This window comes from Alligator mississippiensis, chromosome 4, assembly GCF_030867095.1.
Source record: "Alligator mississippiensis isolate rAllMis1 chromosome 4, rAllMis1, whole genome shotgun sequence".
In the NCBI taxonomy this organism is placed as follows: Eukaryota; Metazoa; Chordata; order Crocodylia; family Alligatoridae; genus Alligator; species Alligator mississippiensis.
This window is the reverse complement of record NC_081827.1, coordinates 159,174,998-159,192,061: the sequence shown is the minus strand read 5'-3', so window position 1 is coordinate 159,192,061 and position 17,064 is coordinate 159,174,998. Positions and strand designations below refer to the sequence as shown.

Here is a 17,064-nt window from a genome sequence, read left to right as displayed (position 1 = left end):
CTGCTCATAGCAGGTGGCAGGGAGGCTGCAAGGAGCTGCACCTCGGTCCACAGAGCCCTGGCCTGGTTCCGCTGCCAGCAGCAGGTGCACACATGCCTCAGGGTGGATGGTGGGAAAGGGGCCAAGGCTGCACTGCCACAACAAGGATTTGGCCCCTTGCAGCTTCCCTGCCATCTGCCCCTGGCATGCCAGCATCTTACAGATCAAAGTTGCAGGTGTTTTGGCACTCTGTCCAAAAATGTTGCTGACCCCTGCCCTATACTAAACAGACTTGGGTATAATCTGGCAGATCAACTCAGCTGAAAGTGCCCTCCCAGTAGCAGAAGACTCAAAAGACCATCCTCAATCAGGACTTGATATTTTTACATATCAGCTTGTGTGTTCCCATGATAGCTAATTGCCATCTGCCTTGTGGATTCATTCCTGACCCAGTGGCACAGAAACCTGCTTTGTGCCTTCTAGCCAATTCCATTAATTCCCAAAGGCCTAAGAAAAGTAAGACAAGACAAAGGCCTGGTAAATACAAATAACACCACCATGGACATATGTCAGTTCTCCAGAGAACAAACCACTGGGAACTTCCACCATTAATCAGTAATGTTTTGCACCATTCCATAGCTCCTCTCATCCAAAAGTCTCAAAACCTTTTGAGGTGTGTCATCCCATTTTACAGAAAGGAGCCTAGGGAAGAGGAGATGAAAACTTGAGGAAGTTGCCAGTTGAGTCAGGGCCTAAAGCCTGATCTCCACACTTCAGTGATGCTGCCAGGATGCCTTCCTGTAAATCTCATTTCTGTTGTTCAAACTGAGACTTGCTTCTTCAGCTCAGCCATCCCCTACATCTTTCAGAAGTTATTTCAGAAAATTAATCTGATCCTGTGCCTGAACTTATGGACATGACACATGACAGCAGGACTACTACTTGTCTGGGTGTAGTAAACAAGTATTGTTCTGCTGTATGAAAAGCCTTATTTTTATGAATCAAGCTATAAGTCTAACATAAAGCAAAATGGAAAAACGTTGTGTTATCAGCTGCTTAGTGCCATTGTTGTGTCAGTGTCTTTTCTTGTTATCCTGGTCCATTCATTGCTTTTTTGGGGCTCTTGGGATTTTGAATCTGATCCATGTGGTTCTACCACTGAAGGAATTTTCCTCTCCTTGGTTCTTACATAAGAACTGCCCTTTCCTGGGTCAAACCTTAGGTCCATTTAGCCCAGCATTGTCTCACACAGAGGCAGGGCATGGATGTGAGAGAGAGGGTGAACAGGGTATCTAGAGTTTTCCACCCCCCACTCCTCTCCCACTGCAGGTTCCAGCATTCAGAGGTTTAGGATCTTAATGCGAGTCTCCTTAATGCTAGCAAGACCCCATCTTCTCACTTTTTAGCCTCTAGCCTTTTGCTCCTTCTACTGTCTCTCTCTTTCAAGACTGCATGTTAGTGACCATCATTACTGCTTGAAGTGAAGAGTAAGTTTTAAGCATTAATGACAGGACTCGCTCAGACTGTTTCACAAAGATAAGGCGAGTCTGATCTTTCCCAAAGTGGTCCCTGGATTTCCCCCTCAGTTAACACATACAGGCAGTCCTCGACTTGCAACGTTTCGAGTTACATTTTGCACTTACAGTGTTTATAAATTGACACCCTGTTTCAACTTTCTGACGTCAGTTTCAACTTTACAACACTTGATCTGATGCAATGCCATGCCAGCGAACAAGTTTGCTGCGTCACTCATCTCCCTGGAGAAGATCTGTCCAAACTTCCTTAGATACTTTCTTTAAGAAAGCAGACAAGACTCCAGAAAAACCTACAGCCAAGACTCCTGAGAAGACTCCAGCCAAGAGCCCTTCAAGAAGTCCAGCAAAGTCACCTCAAAGAAGTCCTTCCAAATCAATATGATTACTATTTACAATATAAATACATTAATATAGCTATATTACTCATCTATAATTGATTGAGTACAAAATTTTGGGGTATTTTTGGTGAAAATAGGGTATCAGGCCTTGGTTCAGGAACCAATCCTGCATTTATAACATTGTTTCCTATGGGAAAACCAGTTCCAAGTTACAGCGTTTTGACTTAAAACAGTTTTCAGGAACCAATTGTGTCATAAGTCTGAGGACTGCCTATACAATCTATTGTGTTCTTTTCTACACCATATTCAGCTCAGAGGAAACAACACACCATAAAGAACGTGCTCTCAGCTACCTATGTAGAACAAAACCTCTTAAAAAATTTCTCTGACAATTAGTAGTTTCAGGAGACAGGTCCAGAGGCCAAGCTGTCTCAATCCAGAAGCTCTGGAAAGGAGTATTGGAGCAGATTAAGATTTCCCATGGAAACAAAACAAATTAGCTTAAACTCTTCTGCTTAAACTGTTCTACTAGAGCCCCCAATTTGTTTGGCATGTTCAGGGAATGTCCCCATGTAGAAATATACTTGCTGCTAAAAATCAGGTGTCTGGACTGATAAGAAACTCCTGCAGTCTTTTAGTAAGACTCCTAGGGTGTTAGCTGTTAAACAGCGACCTTGAATGCAATCTGCATGGACAAGCAATAATTACAGAAAGAATGGTTACTTTCCTTATAGAAACTGTGGTTCGCTAGGGCATCCATCTGGACAAAACATCCCAGAATGCCTTTCTTTGCTACTAATGTGGAGTACATGTAGGATCCTGTGGGTGTGAACATGTATTCACTGTGGTGTAACTCTATGTTGGGTTTGCATACTGATGCAGCGCCAGCATGCTGCTGTCTCATGATAATCGGTGCCATTACAGCACCTTGCCACTGGGTGGCATGGGAGTAGATAATGACCTGCATTTTGTAGAGGGATGAAGCCTAAATTAATGTAATTTACACTACTGGAGTTTTAACTCTCTTTCAGAAGAAATTCTTAACCATATTGAGTTACTTCAGTTTGTCTGTCCACAGTCTGTGCTTCCAGAGTGACTAAGAAGCAGTTGTATTTATTTTGCCCTTTATGCCCATTGAGGGATGAAGATAGTGGTTGTATTTATACTATTTTTATATGCTGGTGTCAGCTCAGCTCTGACCTATCTTACGAAACCTATTGTTGTGTCTGTCTTTTTTTTTTATATTTTAAATTTACCCTCAGGCATTTTTAGTTTAGTGCTAGAAACGTTCAGGATAGTCAGTCTGCTGTGCAAAAGGACTTTTCATGCACCTCAGTTTTCAGCCCCTTCCTCTGCAGTATCAAGTCCTGGCCAATGTCATCCAGGGCTTGATCAGATGAAGCCTTACCTTGATTTAGCATGACAGAATGACTAATGTTAAATCCATTGCAGTTAAGTTTTATCTGCCATTCTGATACAGCATGGCACTGTTCAGAGCCTCTGGCATAATGGTACCTCTGATTCCATTATAGCTGGAGTTAACAGAGGCGGGGGAAAGGTGGGGGGTTTGTGAATATTTAAATCCACTTTTTCATCTGTTTTCTTTTTCTTGTGAACAAGCTGAGGAAGCGGGTGTGGGAGCCACTCCTAACCTTGAAGACCAAGCTGCAGGAGACATCGCTGAAGGTAAGTGAAATACTTGTTCTTTGAAAGTAGTGAAACAGAAGCCATGCCTAGACACAAAGCTGGCATTTTGCCAGCAGTTATGGTTTTTTTCTTCTGTAATGCTGCTCTTCCTAGCTGCACCAGCAGCTGTGCAGTTCTTCCTATCTCTACCAGGAAAAGGCAATATGCTTTAGGTGTCACCACCATTTTTCTTTGGGGGAACCACAGCTTTTCATCCAATTGCCTTCTTCCCTTAGGCAGCTGTGGCCTAAATTCTAGTCATCTTTCTGTATTGGCAGACAGCTGGGCATCTTCCACTGTGTAGAAGGAGGCTTCATCCTGTGAAAACCGAAGTCTTGACCATGTGGATTTTAGCCAGAAGGAGTGTCATTCTTTTGTAAAATGACCCCCTGCCCTCTTTTTTAACTGTGCAGTGTTGCTGGTTTGCTTTTTGAATCTGTGCACAGAGTTGTTTATCTTCATATCACCATGTCTAATTTTCACTTTGCTTGTGACAAAGTTGGCATCTATTATAAGTTTAACTTAGCATTTCATCTTCAAATCAGGCATGTTTTTGTATTTGTTTTAATACTGAAGTGATAAATACTTCTGCAGACCCAGGTACATAGACCTAATTTACAAAGCTAACCACTGTGCCACACAGTGTATCTACATAGAGAGAGATCTTTTGCATTTTCTTAACTGAAAAGATCTGTTTAATGGAGGGGATATACTAACTTAAAGTATGTGATCTGAAAAGGCTTTTTCTTATCTGTGCTGAACTTACGTTTGACTGAAATTCCAGGTGGTATTTTCAAAAGCATCCAGTGCTGGTCTAACTGCATTCAGAGGGAGCAGAGATGAGCCATCATCAAATGTTTAGAAATGTCATCCCTTTGTCACATGACACAGTGAGAACAGGAGGCTGCATGCACTCTAGATTAGAAAGCTGTCATGATCACTCCAACTTGTGCTTTTGGCATCATACTCTGATTTTAAACCTGATTTAAATCCTCATTTTTTAGACCTTTTTCTAGGTGGCATAGGTACCAAATTAATTTCTGGATCAGTGCATATTATATGTTTTTCCTTAGTGCTGTGCTCCTAAGCTCAAAAACACACACTGCTTGTCCAGCTGAGAACAGTGTGTTCTGATGTGGTTGTAATTTAGAAAAACAAAAAAATATCCTTTATCTCTTCAACTCAGGCCCAAGCTCATCTTTTTCACTTCCAAGTATCTGCTAGTTTGTTCCTACTCCACTCTCCAGCAGCTTTTAGTCCATATCTCAAAACTTCTCAGCAGTTCTTTGATTGGCAGATCCCACATACAAGTGGGCCAAGATGAGACTCATACAGGATGCAATAGGTCAGTGTGGAAGATATTAGCACAGATGTGGGGTAGGCTGTGCTCAGTGTCTGCAGTTCTTTCTCTCTACCTCTAACCATTTTTCTTTATCGCCAGATTTCAGTAAGACTTCCTTTTTCTGTGCTATGTACTAGGAATTTTTCTGTAGTAAATTGTTGCTTCCCTGAAAATGGAGTTTTAAAAGGGGCAGCTCCTTTTAATGGTGATACAACTATTGTCTGAATTACCAGAGATAGATCTGATTGGTGACACACACCTGTGGACATGCATAACCTTTTGACCATCTATTACACTCTCTCCATTTAATTAGAATAACAAATGGAGTATGGAAATGTGGCCAAAGAATTCACTGGGTATGTCTGAGTAATACATTCAGTAATATAGTGGGTAATACATTCAGTTTCTTTTCAGGAGATCTCCAAGCCAACAAGCTCTTGCAGGCAGGGTTACTAGTATCTATGGAGTGCCCTCTAGTCATAAAGAGTTTGCCACTGCTTGCCATTGGTTTTCACGTGTTTTTGCCAATTGCTGAAAATGCTATGTCTGCCTTCAGTCACCAGTTAGGGGTCTCCTTGGTAGTGATTTCATTTAGCCATTGCATTTTTTTAAAAACTGTTTGATATGAGACTCATTCAGTAGTGATTTTCATTTCTGTCATTTGGGTTTGGTTGACTTGATGTTTCAGAAGCCCAACCCAGGTTTTCTGGTTTAGTAGACCAAGGCATAAAATAATCCAGTAGCTGAAATTGTGGAGATACACACATTCAGAATAGCAGGGCTACCCACTTTTGACAGAGTATTTAACTTAGGACAACTTTCCTAAGGACATAGTAAATTCTCCATCATTCAATCTTTGCATCACAACCAGCTGCTTCTAAAGCATCTGCTCCAGCTCAAGTAGTGGGTTTGCTACAGTGTTCTCTTGGTGAAATGCCACAGTCTGTGTTGTGTAGTAGGTTAAGAGTAGATCAAAGTGGTTCCTTTCGCTCTAAAAGTGGAGGCTTCATTGTTATGATACTGGTTCCTCTAAGTGAATAATGAAGCGAAAGTCATAGAGGCTGTGTTTTTGGGCAGCCCTTTTCTACTATGCCCTCCATCCTGTCTACCAGGGCCCCCTTTTTGGTGGAGTAAACAGGCTGTTAAAATATCTTTGAATTAGAGTAAAGTACTTGTACTGTCCTGTCCAGTAAGTAAGCTTGTAGTAGAGGAAGACATGTTCTTGAGAAGTGAAGTAAAGATGTTTTTAATTCTGACCATTCCTTACATGGGATGAGTTGACCAATATAGCATGGTGTCACCAAGCCAAAGCCCTCTGAATGCTTCTGCCAACTGGAAGTGGAAGCTGGTGCCCTTAAGGAGGGTTTGTTTTTAATATAAATTTATAAAATGGGGAGGGATGGAGATAGACTATCTATCCTTTTTTGTTGTGGTCCCATACTGCAAGGACACATGGTCACACAGCAAGGTTAAAATTAATATATTCAAATAAAATAAAATCAAACCAGTGTTTTCCTTGGCCTGTGGTTAACCTGTAGTAGTTGCTTCCACAAGAGCTAATAATCCAACGCTCTTTAGTAGAGTTTAGATAGTTTGGTAACTTTTATAAAAATGCAGAGTCATAGTAGTTGTAAGAGAACGTTAATCCAATATCAGCCTTCATGGCATACATTCATTGACCATGTCCCTGGAGAGGGAGGGAGGGACAGGGTAGAATCCATTCGCTCCACCCACCCTATCCAACATTGCCTACCTAAAGCCACATCAGTATAGCACTGGAGGAGGAGGAGAGGTGACTTCCTCTGAAAAAATATAGCCTGGGACACAGGATAGTATAGATTTGGAATGGCAAAATCCTGTGTTTGATTCAATGCTAACTCTTTCCAGGAACAGAGCAGGCAGACAGAATTGACAGATGGTGTAATGTGTACCCTTAAAACAATGAGTGCTGCTGATTTTAGGACAAAATATACCTTCCCAAAAAAACTGTATTATTGAACTCACTGCTGCACATGTGATAGACTTGATCATTTGGGGTTGTAAAAAAAGTCCTTGAGTTTCTCTTTAATATTGCAAGAATGACTTTCCATTGAAAAACCTTTGCTAACTCTTTGCCACATTTGCTATCCTGCCTCTTCAACTCCAGAGGAGCTGAGCTCTCCAAAGCTAGAGGAGGGTGTGGAGCCTGGGCTACAGGAGCATTTGGCAGATGAGATAAAAAAAGAAATTCAGCCAGGAAAACAAGCAGAGAAGGTTCTTAAGGAGCCTCATCCCCTTTTACGTGGAAGGCCAGCTGGAGAACAGGCAGCAGCAGCTCCTACCAGAATTGAAGTCAGAATACCAGGGCTCACAGATGTGTCCAAAGACTTTAGTACCTTGGAAGAGAGTGAGGAGGTTGTCTCCCAATCGCTGTTTAATGAACCATGGGACATTGGGGGCAAAGAGGGCATCGCAGTGGATAAAGTGCCATTAGCTGAATCGGCTCATAGTGTGCCCCTTGAAGGATTTGTACGAGCGGCAGCAGTTCCTGAGTTATTGAGGAGCACCCAAGGAGGTGAGTGGAGCTCTCCTGAGGAACTTGTTGCCAAGCCTGAAAAATGGCTCCCAGGGGTTGATGTGGTAGGATATGATCAAGTAGTTGACAGTGACCTTGTTAGAGGCAGGCTGTCATGTCTGCATGCCAGAGGCAAAATAAAAGAAGATGCTGTTGGGCAGGAAAAGGACGAAGACCATGACATTGATGAAACACTTCAGCAGGATTCACTTCCCTCACCAGGGCAGAAAGTTTCCCCGATGCCTGAGGCGTGTTTCTATCCAGGAGCATCGAAGAAAGCTCTTGAGGCACATGTCTTTCCGGTAGAAAGCATCCCTAGTGGGGATCTTGCTGCAGCATCTAGAGAGGCTCTCAGTATTGAACGCAAAGCAGGTCTGGCCCATGGTGAGGACAACCAGTCTGCATCAGAGGGCAGCCATGATGTCACCAAGCTGAAGCCCTCCGAAAGCATCTACCAAGTGGAAGTGGAAGCAGAAGCAGAAGCTTGTGCCCTTAGGGAGGGGGAAATCCCACAGTTGCAACAAGAAGCAGCCAAACTTTCAAATAATTTGCAGACAGATGTGGATAGCCAACATGTTCCCTTGGCAGAGGAGGCAGGGAGCATCTTCGAGACTGTGGGAAAACAGACACCCAGAAAGAGACCTGCAGCTCACATATCAGAGAAGCCAGTCAGTCGTGTTCCTCTCTTAAAAGGTGTGTGCCTCATTTTCCTGCCCCAAGCCCGTGTCTCCAGTGACTTGATCAAGGCAAGGCTGCTCAAACCACTCCTGAGCTTACAGGCAATCCCTGAATCCTGCTGCTTGAAAAACCTCGGAGGATGTTCACTATGAACAAACCAAGAGAGTGTGGCTGCTTCCCCCCTTAGTTTAGTTCTGGCCTCTGGTGCTTGGGTGTGTCTGCTGCTCACTCATGCTTCTGTTGCACGTTCTCTTGCATGGATGCTGACACCCCCTCCCCTCATCATGCTTATTCTCCCTTTTTATTTCAATATCCTCGGATTTTATCCAAGCTGCTGGGCAGGCACTGAGATGCCAGACCTCACTCGACACATTCATATGAGAGAAGATGGTTTAACTGAGACTTGTTTGGGTAGTAGCCTTGCTTGAGTAATGTCAATACAGAAGGCGTTGTTGCATTACAACTGTTGCAAATAAAGCATATGCAGTCTCAGGTATGTTTTACCAATACCCAGACCTCCCAGCCAGTCCTTCATATCAATTTTTTCAAAGGTGGGAAGGGAGGAGGAGTACAGCAGGTGCCCTTGGTTTCCAAGCTTAGTTTTACTTGCGTCACTAGAAAAATTTAAGAAGATGCCTGAGTTTTGAGTATTACACTGCCAGGGTGTGCTATAGCTTGCTTTGGTATGTCCAAAGCCATCTGTACTGAGAAGCACTGCCCCTTTAAATGCTGATCTGTTAGTAGTGCAGCTTGATCATTTTAACTTCTAGATGTCAGAGTTCATGCAGTAATCTCAGCCATGAATATCAGGGGCAGGAATCTAAATTTAACCCCATAGAGCCCAAATGCCTTTCCTAGTATCAGGCATTTTTTTTCCATATTAGAACTAGCCCTCCTTTTACTAGAGACCCACAATCATCATGAGACCACGGGATATTCTGACCAATGGTCAATGTTATACTTTGTCTCAATCAACAGTTGCATTGAGGTACACGTGGAAATCCATTTACCCACTTGACTGTTATTTTGTGTGTCATGTCTGAGTGTGTGTGTGTATATTGGAAAGGGAAACATAAATCCTTTTGGGGCCAGTCCAGACCATGGGTCTGCTGCTCTTTTATGTATGCTTCCCAAGAGCCTCTTGCTCCTGAGCACTTCCTGTTGAAAATCAAATTTAAATGCTGGCAGCCTTCTTATACTACTTGCAGTTCCTAAACGCTGTCTTGGCAGGTCTAGCCTGGGCAGTTTTTCTGAAAATTCAGCTCATAGTCTTTTTCACTACCTGAAGAAAACTGCATGAAGCGCTGGGTTGCAACAATAAGCTAAACCACTGCTCCCCATTACCACACAGGGTAGGTAGTGAAGGTCAGAAGCTGTTCTCAATGCAGCTTTTTCCATTAGAGTCAAAGCCCATCACACATAACTCACTTGCAATTATGTAACACAAACATAAAAAGCTTCTGACAGGTGTGGATGTTACCACTAGCACCTATGAGGTAACGGGTAGAAAGGCACCACATTTGTCTCTAAAATGGAGTGGATGGTGTTTTAGATGTGATGTACTTTGTCACCAGTGTCTTATTTAGTAGCAGGGGTGTAGCTGGTCTAAAAGATACCAGATTTAGCCAAAGAACCTTGTCTGATTTAGTAGCAGGAAGGGAACAAGTTTAAGCATTTCTCGCTTCAAACAGAAAATCTTTGTTTTTATCTCTGCTCTCTAGCACCATTGCGCAAGGCACTTTCACTGTTCTGGGTAAGCAAAGGACATAGAGTGACTTTAGGACAGTGAATGGTGTGAAGGTTCAGGGTGATCATTAGATCTATGCTGGTGAATGTCCTTGTTGATTTCTTTGACGTTTACCGATATGCTAGAACAAATTCCCAAAGCTGGGGCGGTGGGGTGCAAATGTCAGCTGTTTTTCCTTTCAGATTAGGGAGGAGCTTTGTTACTGATTGGAAAAAACAGACTTGGTAATTAGCACTATAACTGACTACAGATTTTACACTCTGGTTCTAAACTCTTTATTTCTGGTTCTGTGGTGCTTATTGTATTTTGTGGACTAATACAGCAAAATAATGGGGTGTCCTGCGCAGTCCTTCTGGCTCTGCATGAATCACATTTAAATGGCTTTTGTTTGGGCTAGAAAAGGTCTCGAGGGATCTTGCAGGTCCTAAACGGAACCATCAGAAATGAGAGACGTGAGCAAGGCAGAAAAGTGCATTGAGAGATGAAAAATGAAAACCGATTTGAATAAAATTGCTTTGCAAAGTAACAGTGACCCATGATTTTGAAATAAGAGTAGACAGTTCAATTATTTAAGGTCTTCGTATATCCCTAGTTAAGTCTGAAATTCATAATTTGTAGTCTTCATGCCTAGTGCTAAAAATATTACCTGCTTTTGTTTTTGAAAGCAGAGGGAGCAGACTTTTTGGCTGAGAAGGGAGCTTTTTTTTCTAAACTAGATAAGTACCTTCTAGGCAAGAATGGCCTGGGACAAAACCTGCTGCATGCTTCCAGTGCTCCAATAGATACTCTAATGCATCATCTCCTGTATTGAGACTAATCTGTAACATGGCAAGAATACCCAAAGAGTAGAAGTCACTTTGCAAGAACTGTATTTTTTTTTTTGATAGATGACAATTTAACTTAACTGAGAGCAAAAACATACCTTAATGCATGTGAATATAACACAGGTGTTATCTATTTGGAATCTATTTAAGATCCCCAAGAACTTGAAATCTGTGTTTTATTTGCATTTCATCAGCTCGTGTTGATGGTAAAGACAAAGACGGGACTGCTGAACAGAAAAAACCTAAGGTAAGCTGATAAATATATGAAATAACAATGTAAAACCACTAACCTCCTGTATGTTCTTGACTTTCTCTATCCAGCAGTTGCTGACATACTCCATACGCTTGTTATGAAACCTCGCCATTTATTTTCCAGTTTTCATTTCCTTTGTGCTTTTGTTTTCATCTCCCCCTCACTTACTGTTAAAGGTGCAGCCCTTTTAAACTATGAACTCAGTGGCTTTTAGCATTCAGCTGCTTTTCTTGCTCAGAGATGAACCCTGAGTATTTAGAGAAATGGTTCTCTGAGAGTTGAACTCTAGGCTTCTGATCAGGGTTTGTGTTAGCTGCATGGATGCAAAACTAGGTGAAATCTACTTGCAACTTTAGGGCCTTGATTTCCAAGTTGTGCAGCTCTGCACCAACTCCCCACACTGGGAACTAAAAGTAAAGAAAAAAAAGATTGAAGCAGGACATGTGTTCCTAGCGACAATATAAAAACAACTGTCTGTATCTGCCAGCATGGTGTGATTAAATTATACCAAGTCTAATACTTTGTAAATTCCAGAAGACTTTTTGAAAGTGCTGTTATTAAGGTGATATTTAAAAGTAAGTTGAGCTGCCTTCCTGTAGGTCGGTTTGCCTCGCAACAATTCTAGACAAATAATGGAAAAATGGATACAGGATTTAATTAATAAAGAATTTAAGGAATAGGACAGCCTACATGGAAAGTGGGTTTTGTCAAATCTAATTTCATTCTTTTGAAGAGGCTGCAAGTTGGGTTGATAAAACTAATCTGTGTGTAAAAATAATTAGGCTTTTGTAAAGCCTAACATTCAATTCTGATTCAAAGGTAGCACTGCACAGGGTGAACAAAAGCCTATGTTGAATGTGTTAAACTGTAATTTGACAGACCTCGAAGTAGTGCTTAGAGGGAAATATCATGAAAAGGGGGTGTTTCTAGTGAGGGTTCCCAGGGACTAGTACCAGGCTTGACTCTGATCAACCTTTGCTTCAGTGATCTGGAAGTAAATATAAAATCACTATTTATAAAATTTTCTGAAGACGTAAAACTTGGTGAAACAGGAAATAATGAGGAGGATGGGCTGTCACACCTAGAGAGTGCAGGCATATGGTGAGCTGGGGCCATTTAAAAATAAAAAAAATAAAGGTGTGTTCATGTAGCCATATGGAAAACGCATACATATCGGTGCAAGGAACGCAGGTCAGATGAACAGAATGGGGGCATGAATATTCTGAAAAGAAGTGACTGAAAAAGATGTAGGGCTCATAGCAGGTCATCACTCCAGAAAGCTTTTGTAATCCTGGATTTAGACATCCAAGGAGTTCTGAGTAGGAGTAAGGAAGTGATTGCAGCTCTAGATGCAGTATTGGGTATGGCTGATTTTATTGGAAAATCATATAACATTCTTGCATCCATGCGTTGAAAAGGATGTTGAAAAGTTGGGCAGGAAGATTTGGAAGAAGGCCACAAGGTGCTTTGATGGCTGGAGAAACAAATGCCTCAGAGTATGAGGCTTAAAGAGCTTGATCTGTTCAATAGATTGAGAGGTGATTTGATTGCAGTGTCTAAGTACCTTCATGGGGAGAAGAGAATTCTTGGTCCTAAAAGGCTTTTCAGATCGGTGGAGAAAGGCAGCAGCTGGTAGCTGAAACCTGATAAATACAAATGGGAAATAAGGTACTTTTAGCAAGGTGACTAAACCTGGGAGCAAGATAGCAAGGGAAGTGGTGGCTGCTGCAGCTCTTTTCTTCAAATAAAGACTGGATACTTTTCTGGGAGCCATATTTAAGCTAAAAAGGAGTGAGCTGTGTGTGCAGTACAAGGGGAACTGGGGGAAATTCTGTGGCCTGTGATATCAGGAAGCCAGGGTAGACAGTTCCATGTTCTTTTCTGACGTCCAGCTCTGTAAATCTTGGGAAGGATGTCCCACTTAATGGCAAGAACTTTTAAAACCAAAACTTCAAGTAGCAGCTAATTGGAAGGGTGTTTGTCCTGCAAAAATGCTGCTTGGTGCTTCCTCTGAAATATGTTAAACTACTAGAGGACTGTGTGTGCTTAGCAGGTAGGACTGTTACACCTGGGGAAGCATGTGCACCAGGAGAGCTGCCTGCTCCAAATTCCTTTGTGTTTTCTGAATTGTAATTGCTATTAGGAGAGCCATGTTTTTTGTACCATCTTGGCTCCCAGTGGGAGCTGCAGGGCATGTTAGCAAATTTGGTCCCAACTGTGTGTACTGCACTCCCCAACAATCCAGCACTAGGCTGTCTGACTTCTCTCAAAACAGCTGCTTTTGTGCCCAGGGCATGCCTGATGTTGAAGGACTGAGGGATGAGTTTGGACATCTACTGTTCCCTGAACGCGAGAGGTTAAGTATTGAGGGAGATGTCGCCTTGGCAGCACAGAGCTGGGAGCAGATTATTATACTATTATTAATAACCAACCTGGCTAGTTTAAATCTGGCTCTGGCACACCTACGTGAGCTGCAGTCTGACTGCAGTGTGGACCTAACAGACTCCTTTCCATGTGAGGCATTGCACCTTTGAGCTCCTTGCCATTCTTATTTAATTTTAACCATTGTCCCCTCAGTCATTTTTTTTTTTTCCTCATGCTGATTTTTTTTTCCTAATTTTATTTTGTTTACATGTTTTAAGACATCCACACCTTCCTCTGCCAGCACCTTGAAAGATAGACCCTCCATTATCCCCAAACGACCCTCCTCTGTTAGTACAATCCCTTTGAAAATACCCTCCAGCCCTGCTGAGTCCTCAGTACCAGCTTCCAGTCCTAAACGAGTCTCTTCTGTCACATCCCGACTCGCCAGTACAGGAATGAAAGAAACAAAGCCCAAGGTAAGAAAATGGGTGATAAGGGAAGCAACGCAGCATTTAAAACTAACTGAATTGCTGATTCCTGATGGAGTCTTTCCCCCTCCCAGGTCGGGCGGTATTTAATTAGCTCAGCATCTCTCTCCACAGTGTGGTGCTAGCTAGATACCTATGCAATCTCTTGCTTACTTCACATTAATAAAAGCGGTGGTGGGTGGGGCAGAAAATCCCTCCAACCAAGATTGTAAATGGGTAGTCAGGAATGGCTAAATAACCGTTCCAACTTGTTTTACAGATGGTAAAAAATGTAAAACCCAGGTCTTTACAACAGGTGTTTTTCAAAAAGTAATAATAAAAAGTAGCAATATTGCCAGGAATCCTCTTCTGTCCTTGGTAGCAGAGAGGGCTTCAGAGTACTCCTGAGGGGAATTTTGTATTTTTAGTGTTTTCAGAGTAGGTAAGTCTCTCATCTGTACACAGTCTCCTTTGCTTTGCATTGGAAGAAAGGCTGGTTTTTAAAAAAACTTCTCCTCCTTGTGCAGGGGGATTTTATTTTGTGCCTCAGCAAGGCATTTATACACCCTCCTGTACCCCTCCTTATTCACATTGCTGCAGTTTGTGTTAAACTTGATGCATGCATTGTTAGACCCACCATTCATTGACAAGGCTGAGCATGAAATATACTGGAATCGGTTCTTCCAGGTGACAAAATTATTCAAGAAAAATCATGCTGCACACACCCTCTGCTTCTTTTAACAAGCTCTTGTTAGAAGTAGCATGTCTGGTGGGAAAGAAGGGATAGAGGTTGCCTGATTTAGACACCAGGATACACTTCTGCCGTGATAAAGAACTTAAGCTGACCAGGTCTGATTTTCTTTTACACAGGCACAGATTGCCCCAAGCCTAGCTTATGTTTTTTAAGTGAAAGTTTTACAGATGGAGCAAGCGCAAGAAACAGAGAGAGAAATTACTTTCTAAATGCATAGCTCTCCACATAACAACATAGCATAGCTCTCTGTATAACAACATATATAATTGTTTCACTTAGAAGCATCTGTGATCCATCTGAATTACACTTACGTGGCCAATTCAGTGCAGATGAATTGGTTTTTCTCACCTTCTCCACCCCTCCATATAAGTTCATCTGCCCTTTGCAAGCACAAGAACGAATGAGCTATTTTGCTTTGACAATGCAAGAGTTTGGGGGACTGAAGAAGAAGATGGATTTATTTTTGACCAGGCATGACTTGTTCAGTAGGTAGGATAGAAAAGCAATTCCTGGTGTTGGGTAACTCCTAAGATGAAGAGCCTGCCTGGGAGAGTGACAGGGCAGGCGGGTTTCCCTGTCAATCTAGATAGGACTGGCTGTGGGATTTTCAGGCACTGGGATGCCACGGCCTAGGCAGTGTCATAGAGGATACCTGCTAAATGGTCGTGACCCATGGCTGTATATTGGGACGCCTTTATGAAAGATGCTGATTCTTCTGCCTTAACCTAATGCTGTGGTTTAGGATAATGATGGAGCAGGAGCTGAAGACAGATTTCCTGTTCTATGACCTCTGAGGCAGGGGAAAAGACTAAAAATCTTGACAGTTTCACTTCACTTGGTGATTGGTTTGTTTTCCCCTGGCAGCTGTGAACTGTACAGTAAATGTTCTTCCCTGATTCTATCACCAGGGCCTGGAGATGAAAAGTGGAATGAAGATGCCCACCCCAAAGTCTGCAGTGGCACAGGCTCAAAGAAGCCCCGCCAACGCTAGTAGGATCCCAGCAAAGACTCCCACAGCCCCCAAGACGCCTCCCACCACTGGTAGGAAGGAATGCAAGCTGCATACAGCAAAATCTCCAGTTGGGTTTCCAGCAGTGTCTCGGAGAGGCTGGACTTTGATCCCTAGACTTTGTATTTATTTTGGAGCATAATATTTCATAAATCGGCTTGTCTGGAATCTGCATTGTATCCTCTACACCAGGAGCAAGGTTCTCTCTGAGCAGTGCTGTAAATGCCGTGAGTCTTAGCACATGTGGAGATGAGATGTGCAGAGAATTTAGCTGTGTTGTGATTTTGATTCATGGCTCCGAGGGTACAGGTAGTGTAATTAAGAGGTGATTCCCCTTTTATCTGGGGAAGATCTGTTTGAGGCTACTGCAGCATCCAGCAATGCAGAACTTCATGCCACTAGATTTAGATTGGGAAGTGATGTGTTTTTTGGCAGTGGATTCCAAGTGAATTATTCAGAATGAATCTCCCCACTATGGTGAAATGTCCTCAGTATCTGGAATGTTGTCACGAGAGAATGTGCCTTGCGTGGTGTGACACGGAGCAGTAAGGAGGATGGTGAGGCAGGAAATAAATGCAGTACTTCACCTACTTGTATCATGCAGTGCTTTAGCTATTGGAGTCTTGTGCAGTACCAAGTGATCTCTAAACATAGAGGCTTCTCCTGTTAGGGCACAGTTTACAGATATGATTTGGTCTTCTGGCCTCTGCATATTTTGGAGAAAGCATACAACTTGTTCACGAGATGTGGATAATAATACTGATTGCATGGCACTGTGTCATGTACTGAAGGATAGTTTCTAAGGGTGTGAACAGACAGAACAATTGAAACGTTTCCAGGTGAAATGCAGCCAGGGGGACATGCTTGCATCCCCTGTGCTGTTCTCTGGCTGGAATATTTCTGAATGCTGCATCCTTCTCCAGCAGTAGCCAGGGGATGCTAGAGCAGGCTGCTCTCATCTCCCCCTTCCTCCATCCATCGTAGGAATGGGATCTTGAGGGAAGGGGGAGAGTAGAGAGCTGGAGAGGAAAGGTGTACGGTAGGGGTGTAGGGGGCACAGTAGGAGAGCTCCCAAATCCCCTGAAGCTCACTCTCTCTCAGAGGACAAGTGTAGGGGAGATTGGAGTTGGTGCTGTCCCTGTCTTAAGTAACCAAAAATGAAACACTTTTAAAAAGCACTTCAGTTTGGGAGGTATTATTTTGGAGTGTTTTGGCCACTTCTGGAGCCTTCCAAAGAGCTTGTGCATGTGCATGGCTGGCCCTCTGAAACTTTTCAAAGGCATTTGAAAGTTTTTAATTGCAACATCTGTCTGCACACTGTGTAATTAAGCCTCATTGGCTATCTGTTGCTTTTGTGTAATCATCTAGATTTAGGATGGCAACTGTACCCTTCATCCTCTGAGATTTATAATGCATTGGATGCCTTTTGCTCCAGGTTGGACAACCTAGGCTGCTTCATTTCTTTTAATCCACCTAGCTCTTTTTGATGTTTAAAAAAAGGCCCAGCCATTCACTTCTGGACAAGAGCAGTGTT

At 42.7% G+C, this 17,064-nt stretch overlaps 1 protein-coding gene across 17 annotated transcripts in view; it reads left to right on the top strand.

The window, feature by feature from the left end:
• The window catches only part of MAPT (microtubule associated protein tau), a 112,762-nt gene that overhangs the window by 70,759 nt on the left and 24,939 nt on the right, over nt 1-17,064 (top strand). For 12 of the 17 annotated variants that reach the window (XM_059726863.1, XM_059726860.1, XM_059726861.1 and 9 more), the window contains 4 exons: nt 3,473-3,538; nt 10,878-10,930; nt 13,579-13,776; nt 15,430-15,562. In XM_059726863.1, the coding sequence (XP_059582846.1) occupies nt 3,473-3,538; nt 10,878-10,930; nt 13,579-13,776; nt 15,430-15,562 (450 nt within the window). The remainder of the gene's footprint in view (nt 1-3,472; nt 3,539-10,877; nt 10,931-13,578; nt 13,777-15,429; nt 15,563-17,064) is intronic. The other 5 variants (XM_059726870.1, XM_059726865.1, XM_059726866.1 and 2 more) reach the window with 1 other exon arrangement.